At 47.2% G+C, this 17009-nt stretch overlaps 1 protein-coding gene across 2 annotated transcripts; it reads right to left on the bottom strand.

Moving 5' to 3' along the window:
• Positions 1–67: 67 nt before the first annotated feature.
• LOC121488341 (cytochrome c oxidase subunit 6A2, mitochondrial) lies at positions 68–5794 on the bottom strand. 2 transcript variants are annotated; one of them, XM_041750842.1, is made up of 3 exons: positions 5620–5794; positions 313–449; positions 68–195 (listed from the first exon to the last, which is right to left on the bottom strand). In XM_041750842.1, the coding sequence occupies exons 1-3, from the start codon at positions 5777–5779 to the stop codon at positions 112–114; spliced, it is 381 nt and encodes a 126-aa protein (XP_041606776.1). In that variant the 5' UTR covers positions 5780–5794; the 3' UTR covers positions 68–111. The 2 variants fall into 2 exon arrangements, with proteins under 2 accessions (XP_041606776.1, XP_041606777.1); XM_041750843.1 differs by lacking the exon at positions 5620–5794 and adding an exon at positions 604–765.
• Positions 5795–17009: the final 11215 nt, after the last annotated feature.

Here is a 17009-nt window from a genome sequence, read left to right as displayed (position 1 = left end):
CAGGAGAGCTCTTCAGATGCCCCCCAACCCCATTCCCAACCTGCGGTCCCCAGGGAGCCAGCAGACACACAGTTTCCACACCTTTATTGCCTGGGAGCATCTGCCTGGACCTCAGGGCTGTTCATAGCCAGTGGGCAGAGGGTTGACACGGGGATTGTGGAATAGAGTGCGGTTGCCATCTCCCCAGGAGTAGGGCTGTGAAAAGAGGGAGAGCAGATTGTCAGTGCAGTCCAGGCCTGGGGACCCCCTGGCACCCTTTGCCTACCTGACCCTTGCTCCCATCCTGCAGGTAGAGGCCTCAGGCCAGCGTACCTTGGTGCGGATACGGAGGTGGTGGTAGGGGATAAACTTGGGGCGTTCGTGGTGGCCTGCGTGCAGCCAGGAGTTGAGGGTGCAGAGGGCCACACTCGGGAGTGCCAGGACGAAGGTCAGGAGGCGCCAGGTGCTGGCTGCAGAAGGGGGAGAAAGGGGGAAGCAGAGATGAGAGAGAAGTGGGGAAGCCAGGGCCTCTGAAGATCAGAGTGGGAGGGTTGGTCAGTGAGGGTGTCCTCAGGACTTTGGAAGGCCACAGAGGCGAGAGAGGGGTACAGGTATGCCACTCACCTCCTGCCCCTCCGTGGTCTCCCTTTGCTGAACTTGCCAAGCCCCGACTCAAGGACCTCAGAGGCAGAGCCATTGTAGTGGGTGAGAGAAACTGGAAAACAGTGTGCTGTCCTTTCACTCTCCTTCACCAAGGCCTAAATTCCCCTCCCCTCTTTTTGGGCCAATCACCTGTTGAGTCTGTAACATGGGTGGCTATTTTTAGGGGGTTTCTATATTTAAAGCGAGGCCTTACTGGCATGAGGTCCTCCTTCTCTCCAGACAGCTGCCATTTGGTATCTGTTATTTTGGTAAGGGACACTTAAAAAACAATATGTCATTCTTTTTATAGTTGCAGGGAACTATTTCCTTCAATACTCTATTCCCAGTGGCTGGCATACAGGTCTTTAATAAATATTTGTAGAATAAATTAAGTATCCCTTTGAATCTCAGTTTTTTCATTGGTAAAATGTGTAATAATTTGTACCTTAAATGAAGTTTATGAAATTTAAGTAAAGTAACATAGGGATATGCCAGTTTAATGTCTGGCATGAAACAGTAGCTCAGAATATGAATTAGTCATCGTTCTTTGCAAAGAACAGAACTCACTCTAACTGGTTTTAAAAAGATAAGCAATTGAAACCCTTAGGTAGCTCACAGTGTCCCTGGTGTAGCCAGAGAGGCCAACAATCTGTACAGCCAGAAACAAGCTGTTCTGTGAGCTAGCTCCAGTGAGATAGCACCACAATTTGCAGTGCTGGACTCTGAGTGCCCAAAACTTCACCCATGGTGTTCTGGAAAGCCAGATTCTTCTACCCTAACATCCTCTGGAAAGTGGATTCTTCATGAAGTTTGCATTCTTGAGTTGATGTCTTCTGAATCAGAGAACCAGTGGGTCCCAGTTGACAGTAGCTAGGTCATAGCCTATGCTCTAGCTTCAAGAAAACCTGGCCTTCTGTCTTAAGGAGGCAGGAAAAACCCCCAAATACAAGAAGAGTACCGATATCAGAGATACTGGGTAGCCACAGACTTGGCAAGTGTCTACTGCTAAGTATGTTATTCCAATCTGAAAAAATCTGAGTACTTAAAGGAAAAAGAAGAAAGCCTACACAAGCCTGCATAAGCCCTATATCAAAGCAGGTCACTAGAAAGCTACAGGATAGGGCAGGGTTAATTTCTGCCCGGTTTATTGTTCTGTTCTCAGCACTAGCAAGAACCTGGCATGAAGTAGTTGTTCTAAAAATATGTTTTTATTGACATTAGTTACCATGTTACATTCGTTAACCATATATACATGCCTTTGCAGAACTATAATCCAACAGGATGTCTCCAGCTTTGATCAGGACTGATGTACCTAATATGAATTTAATACATAAAAGAAAAATAAATTTTTGTACTTAATCTGAATAAATAAAAGAAAAATGAGAAAGGTGCATTTTCAGGAAGGGGCTCCATATCTATTCCTCCTGTTTGAAACTGATCACTAGCTTCTACTTAACTTTCTGAGGCTTTATTTTAAGTAACTTTATTGAACTTTATTGAACAGTCAAACATTATTGGTGCTTCTAAATTCTTGAGCCCTCACTGAGCTATAATGGAATTCTTCCTATGATTGCTTTTTCCCAGTTGGGAGTTTGGACTTGCTGCTAAGAAGATGGGTCTTATTCCAGTTCAAGTTACTTGGCATCATCCTCCACATACAGTCCCCTCAGCTTATGATTATGGCTTTCTCCAAAGCAAACGACCAAGGATGTTTTTACTTGAAAACATTCTAGGCTTTCCTCCCTCCACTCAGAGTTTTGCTGGTTATTGCCAAACAATTGCCTGGGCATTCCCATCCCTGTCTCAGCTTGGAAGTTTCCATGAAGAATTTTTCTTGTTGGTACTTGGTGAATGCCCTGAGAGATGCTACTATCCTCTGCTACTGTTGCCCCCATGTGGCGCACCTGCCCAGTACTCAGTCTTGTATTTAGATAGTCTACGCTTTCCTAGCTGATCTGCGTAGAGGCAGTGTAGAGCACCTCCTTCAATCTTTGTATCCTTCAATCCTTCAATCATTGTTTCATAAGGTCTCTCTCATGCAATTTATTTATTGGGCTGCTTCCAAAGCTTCTAGTTTCTAGAGGTTCAGGTTTTTCTTTGCTTTAGGCAAGGAGGAGAACAAACTTACCAGTTGTTAAGTAAACCCCATTGATGTGCTATCCATCAATCCATCAATCACCAGGGAAATACAAATTCAAAACCATGAACCATGAATGAATGAGTGAATGAATGAATGAATAAATAAATAAATAAATAAATAAATAAATCTTAAAAAAAAAAGTTCCCACATATAGATTAAATCTCCCAACAACTCTCTAACATAAGGACTATTACCCCATCTTATAGATGAAGAAACCGAGCCACTGAAAAGTCTTAATCTTGCCAAAGGCCATCCATTTACTAAGTGGCAGAACCAGGACCCAAATAATCTGGCTTGAGAGCTTTCTCCAAATTTCCATGCTACCGTGCCTTTCACTGGGACAATTTTGAGAAAGAAACTCCCTTTTCTCCATAATCTGACCTTCTCTAAGAAAAATCCGTTCACATTTGCAAGTTTCTTCAGGCTTTGCCAACATGCCTACATATTTTTTTTTAATTTTTTTTAAATTTTTTTTAAATTTTTTTTTATTATTATTTATTTATGATAGTCACAGAGAGAGAGAGAGAGAGAGGCAGAGACACAGGCAGAGGGAGAAGCAGGCTCCATGCACCGGGAGCCCGATGTGGGATTCTATCCCGGGTCTCCAGGATCGCGCCCTGGGCCAAAGGCAGGCACCGAACCGCTGCGCCACCCAGGGATCCCCATGCCTACATATTTAAATACTCTATATAATCACTGTTTAGCTACTGAGCAAGGGGAAGTTACTCCAAGCAAAAGATGAATCTAATTCTCTTTCTAAAAAGAAGATTCTTTTTTCACTTATGAATGTTTTCTGGTTTATTCATATCTTCATTATGATATTCTAACACTAGCTATTTATTTTTAAACATGTATTTATTTGAGAGTGTGTGTGCACTCGAATAGAGGAGGGGCAGAGGGAGAGGGAGAGAAATCCTCAAGCAGACTCCACACTGAGCACGGGGCCTGACCTGGGCCTGGATCCCAGGTTACTGAGATCAAGACTTGAGCTGAAATCAAGAGCCAGAGGCTTAACGGACTGAGCCACCCAGGTGCCCCTGAATGCTAGCTATTTAAATTAAATTCTTTTGTTTTATTCATTTCCTTTATTATTAAATATATCATTTTTATAGATAATGCTATAATAAGCATTTTCATGCCATGCACAGAGCTTATTTTTTCCCTGTTAAATCTCTTGTGAGGAATCATCCCCAGGAGTGCAGCTACTGCCCGATACCAGAAAGGGCCTCCAGCCACCATAAAGCAGGAGCTCTTCTAACTCTATGAATGGTTGCAGTTCAATTTGCTAGTGCCTGGCACTGAGCCAGCCACAATGACCCCAGCCTACTCATGGTCTCGAGGGTTCTAGAAAGACTACAATAGTTCTGGTGATTCTCTTTTGGGAGTCAGCTAGTATATGTTAGTGCAATCAGCCCTTATGACTTAAAAGTGCCACAGCCTGCCAAAAACTTCCATCTAGGTAACCACCATAGTCTGTCACTGTTTCTGTGACCGTCACAACTGTCTCCTCCTATATTCCCTGTCACTAATCTAGCCCAGGCTTTCTTTACCTCATCCAGAGATTACTGCATTGTTTCCTACTTGGCCTTTTGGGCTTGCTTTGCCTTATTTCCAATTACCTTACACAAAAGCTGTCAGGCATGTTTCTTAATATAGGGCAGTGCTTCCTGTTTTCACAGGGGACACATGGAAAATGTTAAAAATTTGTGTAGCACACTAGGATAAAGAGTTGATGCTTTTCCCAGCTGGAGGTGCCTGGTCCAGTGCTTCTGGCCCCCCCAGGCTCCCCCACCTACCTGCCCTCAGGGTTGAAGCAGTGGCTCTCTACGCTGGCTGTACATTAAAATTATCCAATTTCTAAAAATTCTTGTGCCGGGCTGCACTCAGGTGTAATCATAGAGTATACAGCCAAAACTGAGGACCTCTGAACTAAAGGGATATCTCAGTTTATCCTCAGTGACCTCTACAGGTTACCTCTCTTTCACTATAGCCCTTCCTTTTCAGTAATGGGTCTAGGGTATTAAAAAACTAAGGTCAAGGCCCTGAACTTAGATGTGTGGAGCTCTCAATAGTGGACTGGATGCCAAGTGATAATATAATTTAACTTTACCAAACTGGCTAAGGCTAAATGAGCGTCTCTAGGCTGGAGCTATACAGACTTTTAGCGACAGCGGTGTAAGAACTTTACAGAGAAAGGTGGATCAGACAGCCTGGGTGAGTGTTTTGGGGTAGGTGGGGGTGGGAGGGCTGGTTAAAGGCAGAACTGAGGGGAAGCCATGGGAGTAGTAGGAGCTCTGGATTCCAAGGCCAGGAGGGGCTGTGGTGCCGCAGGTGTTAGTGAGCGGTTGGGAAATGAGTTAGCTAGTGGAGTGAGCAGATTCCAGGAAGAGAGTGGAGGACACAAGGCTAAAAAGGGCAATGGAGATGCTCGTTCCCGCCCTGCCAGCCCCGGTAACACAGACGTGCTTGCGGAGGTTCGTGGAGCGACCTATCCAGGGGGCTCGGCGGAGGCGAATGCCCAGAACTGCCCTCTGCTCCAGGTAAGAGCAGCAGGCTCGGGCTCCCACCCTTCAGGAGCTATTACCTAGGGAGATCCCGCCCCGCGCGTCTCCTGCATGACAGCTGTGGGTGCAGCCAAGCGGGGCCGGTCACCCCCACTCTCCCGACCCCAGACCCGGAGAGAACGCCGCGGCTCGGCGGGAGCGCCCTCGGAGAAGCCTGCCAGGAAATGCAGTCGCCCCGAAGGGGCCTCGGCCACAGTGAGAGCAGTGTCCCGGCCCCCGCGCCCCTTTCGCCGGAGCCCCCGCGACCGCCCCAACCATGGAGGCGGGGATGCCGGGGGTCCCGGGCATCCTTACCCAGCTCTGGCCAGGGGCGCTTCGATCCGGCCCGCCCTGCGCGCTTCTCACTTCCTAAAATAACTGGCCGACGAGTCCCCTGGCGTTCCCAAGAACCGGGCGGAACGGTCTGGGCAGTGAGAACACCACAAAGAGCCGGGGGTGGGGGAACGGGGACCATCCCCCAGCGAGAGGCTTCAGCACCCCACTAGCCGCGCGAGGCTGGACTGCGGCGCCTGGGATCGCACCTGCGAGCACCTGCCCGGGGCCCGGCGACGCGCGCACGCGCCCACCGCGCACCCCGGGTCCCCGGGTCCCCGGGCCTGCAGGAGCCGGGACGACATCGCCCCCTAGGGACAGAAAGCAGTGGTGACGGCTGGGCTGGAAAGCGCCTGAGAAGGTTTAGGATAGAGCAGTCGAAGAGACCCCCAACTCTGGGAAATGAACAAGGGGTGGTGGAAGGGGAGGTGGGCGGGAGGGTCGGGGTGACTGGGTGATGGGCAATGAGGGGGGCACTTGGCGGTATGAGCACTGGTTGTTATGCTATATGTTGGGAAATTGAACTCCAATAAAAATAAATAAATATATATATATATTTAGGATTAAAATTTTAAAAAAAGAAGAGGGGCGTTGGGTGGCTGAGCTGGGAGTAGGGTGAGGAGAGTGAGGTTCTGGCTTCTGGCACAGAATTTAAGGGGGTGCCCAAGAATTTGGTAATCAAAATAAATAACATTTTGAGTGCAATATCTCAAAAAAAATCAAAATGAATACAAAAAAATCCACCACCGTGAAGAAAATACCAAAATTTTAAATGAAGACGAAATTCAATCCTTATACTTTCACAGCCTTGCCTCACTTAGCTCTTCCTGACCATGGCCCTGGTTCCAAAAAAAAACTTTAGTTACAAAAACAGGTGGCTGCACAGGCTGTAGTTTCCTGATTAAAAAAAAAAAAAAAAGTGAAGTATTCATCTTGGTTTCCAAGTATCATGCTTCCTTACATTTTATACCATAAGTCAGTGCCTTACTCATCGTATCCTGGTGCCACCTGCCAAATTCCCTCAGTTTTGGGGGGCACAGACATGGGCTACATCTGCAAAGGACCCTGATAATGGTCTGAGTTCTGCCACCAGCTGCCTGAGTGACCTTGGGCCATTCATGCTCCTCCTTTCCCTGCAGTTGCCCTTTGTAGAATTAGGGAAAAGTCCAACTGCATGATTAAGAAGAGTCCTGCTAGTGATGAAAAGCAGTAATTCTCACAGTAACTCTCACAAAAGAAAGTTCACTAGAAACTCACATACCTGTATATGACTACAAAGTGGTCCTAGAAGCATTGTTCCTAATAGCCAAGAATTAAAAACAATCAATGTTCATCAGCAATTAAATGGGTATATAAATTAATGGCATTTCAAACAGTGAAATACTATTTAACAACAAAAATGGATGATTACAACCATGTGTAACTACTTTGCAAACGTTGTAGCACAGAAGAAATGAGACAGAATAATAGAGTCCAATTCTATTTCAAAAAGACTCATGAAAAAACCAAAAGACTCAAAATTAGGCAAAATCACAGTATGTTTTTTAGAAATCCATATATATATGGATGCATATATATATATATATATATGCTCTGCATGGAGTTAGCCAAGGCTGTTGGTCCCCTTCTTGAAAGCTCTTACCTCCCCTTCCTCTCGTCCCCCCTCCTCCTCCCGCTCTCCTGTCTCCCTCCTCCTCTCCTTCCCCTCTCCTCTCCTCCTCTCGCCCTCCTCCTCTCCTCGCTCTTCCTTCCCTCTCCTCCTCCTCCCTCCTCCTCCTCCTCCTCTCCTCCCCCTCTCTCCTTCTCTCTCTTCCTCCCTCCTCCTTCCTCTCCTCCTCCTCCTCCTCTCTCTCTCCTCTCGCTCCTCCTCTCTCTCGTCTTTCTCTCCTTCTCCTCCTCCTCTCTCTTCTCCTCTCTTCTTCTCTTCTTCTCCCTCCGCCTCTCTCCTTTCTCCTTCTCCTCCTCCTCTCCTCTCCTCCTCCCTCTCCTCTCCCCTCCTCCTCTTCTCCTCTTCTCCTTCCCCTCGTCTCTCTCTCCTCTCTCTCTCCTCTCTCTCTCCCCTCTCTCTTCTCTTCTCCTCTCTCTCCTCCTCTCCTTCTCTCTCTCCTCTCTTCCTCTCTCTCGTTTCTCTCTCTCCTCTCCTCTCTCCTCCTCCTCTCTCCTCCTTCTCCTCTCTGCTCTTCCTCCTCTCTCGTCCTTTCTTCTCGTCTCTCTCTCTCTCCTCTCTTCCTCTTCTCCTCTCCTCTTCTTCTCCTTCCTTCCTCCTCCTCTCTCCTCTCTCTCCCTCTCTCTTCTTCTCTGCCTTCCTCTCTCTCGTCCTCTCTCTCTCTCCTCTCTCCTCCTCTTCCGTCCTCCTCCCTCCCTCTCTTTTCCTTCCTCCTCCTCCTCCTCCTCCTTCCTCCTCCTCTCTCTCCTCTCTCTCTCCTCTCTCTCCTTCTCTCTCTCTCTCTCCTTCCTCTCTCTCCTCCTTCTTCTGCCCTCTCTTCCTCTCTCTCTCTCTCTCTCCTCCTTCTCCTCTCCTCCTCTCTCTCTCTCTCTCATCTCCTCTCTCCTTCTCCTCTCTCTCCTCCTCTTCCTCCTCTCCTTCCTTCTCTCTCTCCTCCTTCTCTCCCTCCTCTCTCCCTCTCTCCTCTCTCTCTCCTCCTCTCTTTCCTCTCTCCTCCTCTTCTCTCTGTCTCTCTCCTCCTCTCTCCCTCTCCTCCCGCTTCGTCCCTCTCCTCTCTTCCTCTCCTCTCTCCTCCTCTTCCTTCTCTTCTCTCTCCTCTCTCTCGTTCTCTCCTCTCTCTCTTCTCTCGTCTCTCCTCTTCCTCTCCTTTCCTCTCTTTCTCGTTCTCCTCGTCTCTCCTCCTCCTCTCTCTTCCTCTCCTTCTCTCCTTCCTCTCTCTCCTCTTCTTCTCTACTCCTCTCCTTCCTCCCTTCTCTTCTCTCTCTCTCTCCCCCTCCTACTCTTCTCTCTCCTCTCTCTTTCTCTCTCTCCTCTTCTCTCTCCTCTCTCCTCTCCTCTTCCTTCTCCTCTCCTCTTCCTCTCTCTCTTCTCTCTCTCTCTCTCTCTCTTCTCTCTCCTCTCTTCTTCTTCTCTCTTCTCTCTCTTCCTCCCTTCTCTCCTCTTCTTCCCTCTCTCTCCTTCTCTCTTCTCTCTCTCTCTCCTCTCTTCCTCCTCTCCCTCCTTCTTCCTCTCTCTCTCCTCCTCTCTCTCTCTCTTTTTCCTCTCTCTCTTCCTCTCTTCGTCTCTTCTCTCCCTCTCCTCTCTCTCCTCTCTTTCTCCCCTTCCTTCCTCCCTCTCTCTCTTCTCTCCTCCTCTCCTTCCTCTCTTCTCTCCTCCTCTCCCCTCTTCCCTCTCCTCCTCTCCCTCTCTCCTCCTCTCTCTCTCTCCTCTTCTCTTCCTCTCTTCTCTTCTCTCCTCTCTTCTCGTCCTCTCTTCCTCCTCCTTTCCTCCTCTCTTCGTCTCCTCTCTCTCTCCTCTCTCCTCTTCTTCTCTCTCCTCTCTCTCTCCTCCTCTTCCCTCCTCCTCCTCTCTCCTCTCTCTCTTTCGTCTCCTCTCTCCTCTCCTCTTCCTCCTCCTTCTCCTCTTCTCCTCTCTCCTCTTCTCCTCTCCTCCTTGTCCTCTCTCTCTCTCTTCTCTCTCTCCTCTCTCTGCCCTCTTCTCTCTCTTCTCCTCCCTCTTTCTTTCCTTCTCCTCTTCCTTCCTCCTCCTCCTCCTTTCCTCCTCCTTCCTCTCTCCTCCTCTCTCCTCCTCCCTCTCTTCTCCTCTTTCTCTTCTCCCCTCCCTCTTCTTCTCCTCCTCCTCTTCTCCTCTCTCTCTCTTCCTCCTTCCCCTTCCTCCTCCTCTCCTCCTCCTCCTCCTCTCTCTCCTTCCTCTTCTCCTCTCCTTTTCCTCTCCTCTCTTCTCCTCTCCTCTCTTCTCTCCTCTTCCTCTTCTTCTCTCTTCCCTCTCTCCTCCTCTCTCTCTCTCTTCGTCCTCTCCTCTCTCTCCCCTCTCGTCTCCCTCCTTCTCTCCTCCTCTCTTCCTCTCTCCCCTCTCCTCTTCCTCTCCTCCTCTCCTTCTCTCTCTCTCTCCTCCTCTTCTCTTTCTCTCGTCCTTCTCTCTCTCTCTTCTCCTTCTTCCGCCTCCTCCCTTCCTCTCTCTCTCCTCTCTCCTCTTCCTCGTCCTCCTCCTCCTCCTCGTCCTCCTCCTCCTCCTCGTCCTCTTCTCCTCCTCCTTCTTCTTCTTCTTCTTCTTCTTCTTCTTCTTCTTCTTCTTCTTCCTCTCCTCTCCTCTTCTCTTTTCTTCTTCCTCTTCTCTTCTCTTCTCTTCTCTTCTCTTCTCTTCTCTTCTCTTCTCTTCTCTTCTCTTCTCTTCTCCTCTTCCCTTTTGTCTGTCCGTCTGTCTCTCTCTCTCTCTCTCTCAAGCCAGGAAGAGAGATTTCATCAGGAACCAAACTGGCCAGCATCTTGATTACCAATACAATAGCCATAGTAATAGTAGTCACCAATGTGTGAAACTTCCCAAAACTCGAGGCTCCTTATATCTCTGAAATCCTGTGATTCTGTGATGCCTGCTTCTCCAGGGAGGAGAACCTTTGGCCAGTTGAGGGAGTAGCCTGGCTAAGTTTCTTTGCTTTTAGTAAGAGTTAAGTCAGTGGGGTGACGGTGGTTACTTCAGGCCAAACCACACTTATTGGGTATGTAGAAGGAGAAGTATGACTTCTGTTTGGCTTTGTGAAATGTTGACAATAACGGTCTCTCACCACTGCCTACACAATCTCTCCCTTTTCAGAAAAGAAAAGATGTCAGACTTGCTGGAAGGCAGTGCTTCTATCCCACTCCTTATTCTGTCTCTTCATCCTCCACGGAGGTGATTGAAGGTACAGCTGAGGGGCGTAACAGGGAAGGCAGGAGGGACACCTGGGTGGCTCAGCAGTTGAGCGTCTGCCTTCAGCTCAGGGTGTGACCCTGGGGTCCCAGGATCGAGTCCTACGTTAGGCTCCCTGCATGGAGCCTGCTTCTCCCTCTACCAGTGTCTCTGCCTCTCTCTGTGTCTCTCATGAATAAATAAATAAAATCTTAAAAAGAAAACAGGGAAGATGCAAGAACCAAGGAGGTCTTAGCAGGAAACTCGGCTTTGAAAGGTATATTAGTTTCCTAGGGCTGCATATATCACTATCTATTGGGTATTACTATATGGTGGGTGGTTTAAAACAAGAGAAATTTATTCTCTTGCAGTTCTGAAGGTTTGAAATCTGAAATCAAGGTATTGGCAGGGCTGTACTCCCTCTGGAGCCTGTGGGTGAGGATCCTTCCTTAGCTTTTCTGTGATCTGGTAGCTGTGCTATTCATTGGCTTCGTCAGTTTGTGGCCACATTCCCATTTCTGCCTCTGTCGTCACATGTCCTTCTCTGAGTGTCATCTCTTCTTTATTTTTTAAGGGTAATTACCATTAAATATAGGACCCACTGGGTAATCCAGGATGATTTCATCTTAATATTATTAATTTAATTATATATGCAAAGACCCTTTTTTCAAATAAGGCAACATTCACAAGTTCCAGGAATTAAAACATGGACATATTTTGGGGATGGGGGTGTCACCATTCAATCCACTGCTGGAGGCAAATGAGCCTGGTTGAAATCCCAGCTTTAACATTTTCTAGGCAGGTGACCCTGAGTGAGTCACCTTCCCTTTCTATCTGAGTCTTAGTTTCTTAACCTGTGAAAGGAGGACAATTGTACCCATTGTGTGAGGAGGTTGTAAGGAATGTCTAACACATGGGAAAAGATCAATAGAGCGGCCACTGGGAGGCAGTTGAGGTAGTTCCTTCTTTTGAATTCCTCTAAAGCCCTGACATTCTGTCCTACTCTTTTGTCCCTCATCATTCATTGCCTTTATTATTTCATGCCAAATTCTTACCTCTCTAGTGAGTTTTCACCTCTAGAGGGAAGGGTCAGTTTGTATTTCATCTTTTAACTCTTTATATTCCCTAGAATTACAATAATTACAATAGACTCTTTATATTCCCTAGAATTACAAATTACAATAATGGTGAGAGATATCATCACTGAGACCCTACATGTGCTGGATACTTTATATACATTATCTCACTATTCACAGTAGGCATTATCTTTCCCATTGTACAGGTGAATCCACTGAAATTTTTTTTAAAGATTTTATTTACTTATGAGAGAGAGAGAGAGAGAGACAGGCAGAGACACAGGCAGAGGGAGAGGCAGGCTCCATGCCAGGAGCCCGACGTGGGACTCGATCCCAGGTCTCCAGGATCATACCCTGGACTGAAGGCAGCGCTAAACCGCTGAGCCACCTGAGCTGCCCAAGTCCACTGAAATTTAAATAAGTTAGCATACCTTATACGTGACAGTATTAGGGCAATTCTACCATAGGTATTTTGAGCTATGAACTAGTTGATTACAAACTTGTTGGCTAAGCTAGACTGAGAAGACTGGTTCTGTTAACACTACCAAATTGACTCACTAGAGGAGCTTCTGTTACAACCAGGAAAATGAGGAATCAGGAGGCTGCACTTGGAACTACTAAGTTCAAAAACTACACATCTGTAACTAAGGTCACATAGTTGCAAATCAGGAATTAGGAGGCTGCTTCATTGCCTCTAACCTGCCTTTTAACAACCAAAAGGCTGGAGTTTGGATACTGTAGTACTACTATAGAAGACCTCCATGTCTTCTCTACCTTACTAGTCATCAGAAAATGGCCAATTGCAGTAAGAAAGTGGCTCCTGTTTCACTTCTACCTTCTAAATCTCATGCATGGACATCTAAGTGGAAGAACCTAATGTGCAAAGAAATCTAAGAAATGTAATTTTTAGTCCAGACAGGCTCATTAGGAGGTAAGAATAGGTTCTGGGTATCAAATGTATCAAAAGCCAAGTATGAACCCTTGCTCACAGCATGCACCCTACACATAGTAGAATCATTAACTCATTGCAGGGGACTTGAAGACAATTTTATCCTATCTTCTCATTTTGCAGATGATGAAACTGAAGCCCAGAGAGAAGAAGTGATTGGGGGAGTGAGTAAAGAATGGCATAAAGGAAAAAAAAAAAAAAAGAATGGCACAAAGAGGCTGGCATGGATAGGCTGGAAGAGAAATCTTCAGGAAACTTCTTGGTGTCCAAAGAGCTTCTGACTTTACAAAGATTGAATGTTTTGATCTAATTCAGATCCAAGAGGATACTGGCCACTAAGAGATGCAAGCATTTTGAACTGGGAGTAGATACGAAGTGAAAGGGCCAAGTGATCCAATTCCAAGCTTCAGGATTGTTTTGTTTTTATTTTTGCAGGGGAAATATTGAAGCAATAGAAAAATTATCTGTAGGAGAAGAAATAGTTATATTCTTACTCCCCCTGCCCCCAGAAAATCTTCCCAGGGTGCTGACAAAGCTCAAAATCTCCAGGTTGCGGATAATTTTCATATGTGCTTTTATGTGAGAATCTAGGACTTGTGCCCAACTACTTGGAAAATGTGAGCACCAGCTGGTTCAGAGAAGCAGTGCCAATAGATGTGAGAAGGCAGGTGCTGGAAGCAGTTCTCTGTGCTCTGCCCTCATCTCTTTCTGATTTCTTCTACACCTCCATGTCCTCACCCTTGCCAAGGCCTTCCTCATAATTCATTTGGGGTTTCCCAGAAAAATTCTACCACCATCCTAGGTTGCCCCACCCTGAAATTAGGATGAGATTGCGAGAGGGGTTTACATGTGACAGACAGAAACATTTTACAAGGCATGAGTGTGGTCAATGACAGTTCAACTAGGAGTATGGTAGACAACTTTCAGGGTGGCCTCAATGATTCCCACCTCCTAGTAGTCACGCCTTTATATAGTTCTCTCCCCTTCAATGTAGACTGGATTTAGTGACTCCCTTTTAGCAAGTAGAATGTGGCAGAAATGATGGGATGTCACTTCCAAAATTAGGTTACAAAAATGGACCGAAAAACCATAAGATACCTAGGAATAACCAAAGAGATAAAAGTTCTGTACACTGGAAACTATAGAACACTTATGAAAGAATTGTGGAAAGAAATTGTGGAAGACACAAAGAAAAATGTTCCATGCTCATAGATTGAAAGAACAAATATTGTTAAAGTGTCTATACTTCCCAGAGCAATCTACACATTCAGTTCAATCCCTATCAAATTAGCACCAGCATTTTTCATGGAGCTAGAACAAACAATTCTAAAATTTGTATAGAACCAGGTAAGACCCTAAATAGCCAAAGTAATGTTGAAAAAGAAAACCAGGGGCACCTGGGTGGCTCAGTGGTTGAGCGTCTGTCTTTGGCTCAGGTCATGATCCTGGGGTCCTGGGATTGAGTTCTGCATCAGGCTCCCCACAGGGAGCTTGCTTCTCCCTCTGCCTATGTCTCTGCAACAGATGTTGGTGAGAATACAGAGAAAGGGGAGCTCTCTTACATTGTCGGTGGGAATGCAAACTGGTTCAGCCACTTTAGAGAACAGTATGGAGGTTCCTCAAAAAATTGAAAATAGAACTACCCTATGACCCAGCAGTTGCACTACTGGGTATTTATCCAAAGGATATAAACATAGTGATGCCAAGGGGCACATGCACCCTAATGTTTATAGCAGCAGTATCTACAATAGCCAAAATATGGATAGAACTCAAATGTTCACTGATAGATGAATGGATAAAAAAGATGTGGTACACACACAGAGAGAGAGATATTACTTAGCCATCAAAAAGAATTAAATCTTGCCATTTGCCAAAACATGGATGGAACAAGAGGGTATTATGCTAGTGAAATAAGTGAGTCCTCTATGGAGGAGCTAGAACACAAGCTGGCATGATGCTTCTTGACTGATACCACCAATGACAAGGCTCTAGACTTGAAGGAGATAGGAGAACTGAGGTTTAGAGTCATCCCTTTGACTCAGGCGTATCATGTACATGATCCCATGGAATCCTCAACACAATGTTGTGAGGTAGCCATCATTATTCCTGTATTACAAGTGGAGAAACTGAAGATCAGAAGAGGCAGACCTAAGGTCATATAGCTAGGAAGAGATAGACCTGGACATTCTGCTAGAGGCTGAGAGAGGGGTTGCTTCACATTTCTTTCCTTTACTCCTATTCTGCCTAATTCTAGATGCAAGTCTGATAAAAGAAGGCAAAATTTGGAGATAGGGTGCTATAGGCATGGGGCTAATGGTGGAGGGACGGCCCCACAGGGGTGGGCATTAAACCTCCTCCAACCTCAAAAAGACTGTGCCTCTCCCAGGAACACAGACAGCTATGGAAAGGAAAGAGAAACCCCTCATAGCTTGGACTCTGCTCTGGGCACAGATTATATAGTGTTTTGGGAAGCTTCCCTCTGGCTTCTATAAGTTTTACCAATAGAAGTGCATTTATTTAGGCAGCTCTTTCCAATGTTCAGGCAAAAGAGCCTTAAGTCCTCAATGTGAACTTTATGAGATACACAAGTGAATCTTCACCACTTTTCCTGTTGAGGAATCTGACAAAGTATTCTGAGGAACCTGCACATGATGAACCCTGGGCCTTTTGCCCCTGCCTAGAAATGTCACAAAGCATGAACTTATCAGACAGGTCTCCTGGTCCTTTGGTTGTGGGCCCTACCAGCCCTAGCTTACACTCCTATAGACGGTTCTCTTTCACAGGGGTGCCTGACATCTGGTCCCATGCCTCTGGGGGAGGCAATTGTTGCTCTTGAAATGATTAATCCCATCATTCCTTAGGCCCATGAAGGGATCTGATTGGCAGCTGCCAAAGGTGTCCCTACATCTGGAATCAGCTGGGCCAGATAGCTCCTACCATCCAAAAACTCTCCCTCCAGCTGACATTCTGTCTCTGGGTCCTCAAAAAACATACTTAAGCCTTCTTTTTGGGGAAGGCTCTTTGAAGGCTCTACTGTCCTAATTCTTCCAGCCAGGGTTTCCCTGATTCAGTCCACCAATCAACAGCCCTAGAGGAGCAGAAAAGAGATTAAGCAATTGCTTAGAGATGCTCAGGTTTCTTGAGGACTGGACCAAAGTCAGAACTGAAGTTTGGGCTGAAACTGAAGCTAGGGATATTGGCAGGGGCTGCTACCCTGGAACATCTGTTGGTGCTGGCCTACGTTGGAGCTGCTGGCAAATACCTTGCCACACACTGTAGGGAGACACAGGGCTTCTTACCACTGTGGGCCACCTGGTAGATGAGCAGGTGGGCACTCTGCCTGAAGCTCTTGCCACACTCAGGGCAAATGTTAAGGCTTCTGGTCTGTGTGAGTATGTTGGTGCTGCAGCAGATCTAAACTGTCTACAAAACTCTTGCTGCAACTGGGACACTTACAGGGTATCTCGCCTGTGGGCAACTGGGACACTTACAGGGTATCTCGCCTGTGGGCATGCACTGGTGTGTAAGGAGCTTGGAGCTGTGGTAGAAGGTTTTGTCACATTCTGAATGGGCATAGGGTTGTCCGCCCAAGTGGATACACTGGTGCTCAATGAATTGGGTATGCTCACTAAAGCCATGGCCATGTTTGGGGTTGTTCTTCGCTATGCATATGCTGGTGCCAGGCTGTACGAGCTGTTGAAGTTCTTGACACATTTACAGTAATTATAGGGCTTCTCCCCAGTGTGTGAATGCTGGTGCTTGAACAGATAAAAGCTGCACCCAAAGCTGTCACCAGATTGGGCACAGCAGTAAGGGCTTCACATCCCTGTGTGAGCGCTGGTTCTGCAACAGATTGGAGCTAAGGCTGAAGCTCTTGCCACACAGTCCCTCCAGCGGTAGGGCTTCTCGCCCCTGTGTGCCTGCTGGTGCTGGATTAGAATGGAGTGAACACTGAAAGTCTTACCACACTCAGCAGCTATAGGGCTTCTGCTGGTGTTTAATCAGGTTGGAGCCGCGGCCCGAAGCCTCCCTGCACTCTGGGAGCCTGTGAAACTGGAGGCTTGAGTGGGAAACCAGGGTGTTGCACAAGTTGGAACTGAGGCTGAAGCAGCCGCCACACTCAGGCCAGGGCAGGGGTATGGTTTCTCATCCGTGTGTACTTGGTGGCGCTTAACTAGTTGTGAGCCACGCTGGAAGCTTCTGCCACACCCGGAACAACAGGGACTGATTGTCACCTGCGCGGCTGATTTGGTGATGAAGGAGGTCAGGGCGGCAGGATGCCGTCAGTCCACACTCCCGGCACTCGAAGGCTTTGGGGACTGCAAGACGGTCCTGCCAGAGGCTTCTTCCCTGGGCCACAGCCTGACCTACATCGGTATTTCAGACCCAGCAGCATTTCCCAGGAGGCCGGCAGTCGCCTCCAGGGAGGGCCCGCTGGGATGGGCGGACCTCGGGGCTCCCCGGGATGTCCGCTTCCCCTGCCGCTCCGCGCCGTCCGAGTTCTCCTTTGCCACTT

The sequence above is a fragment of the Vulpes lagopus genome, chromosome 3 (assembly GCF_018345385.1).
Source record: "Vulpes lagopus strain Blue_001 chromosome 3, ASM1834538v1, whole genome shotgun sequence".
NCBI classification, from domain to species: domain Eukaryota; kingdom Metazoa; phylum Chordata; class Mammalia; order Carnivora; family Canidae; genus Vulpes; species Vulpes lagopus.
Note: the sequence above shows the minus strand (reverse complement) of the source record. Positions and strands in the feature narration are given on the sequence as shown.

Excerpts from the sequence above, each read along its gene's own strand:
- LOC121488341 (XM_041750842.1), bottom strand. The coding sequence starts at position 5,779 with ATGGTCCCCGTTCCCCCACCCCCGGCTCTTTGTGGTGTTCTCACTGCC. Across the intron at positions 450-5,619 it reads GCGCCCCTGGCCAGAGCTGG|CCAGCACCTGGCGCCTCCTG; the intron begins GTAAGGATGCCC and ends CCCCTTCTGCAG. Across the intron at positions 196-312 it reads ACCTCCGTATCCGCACCAAG|CCCTACTCCTGGGGAGATGG; the intron begins GTACGCTGGCCT and ends CTCTTTTCACAG.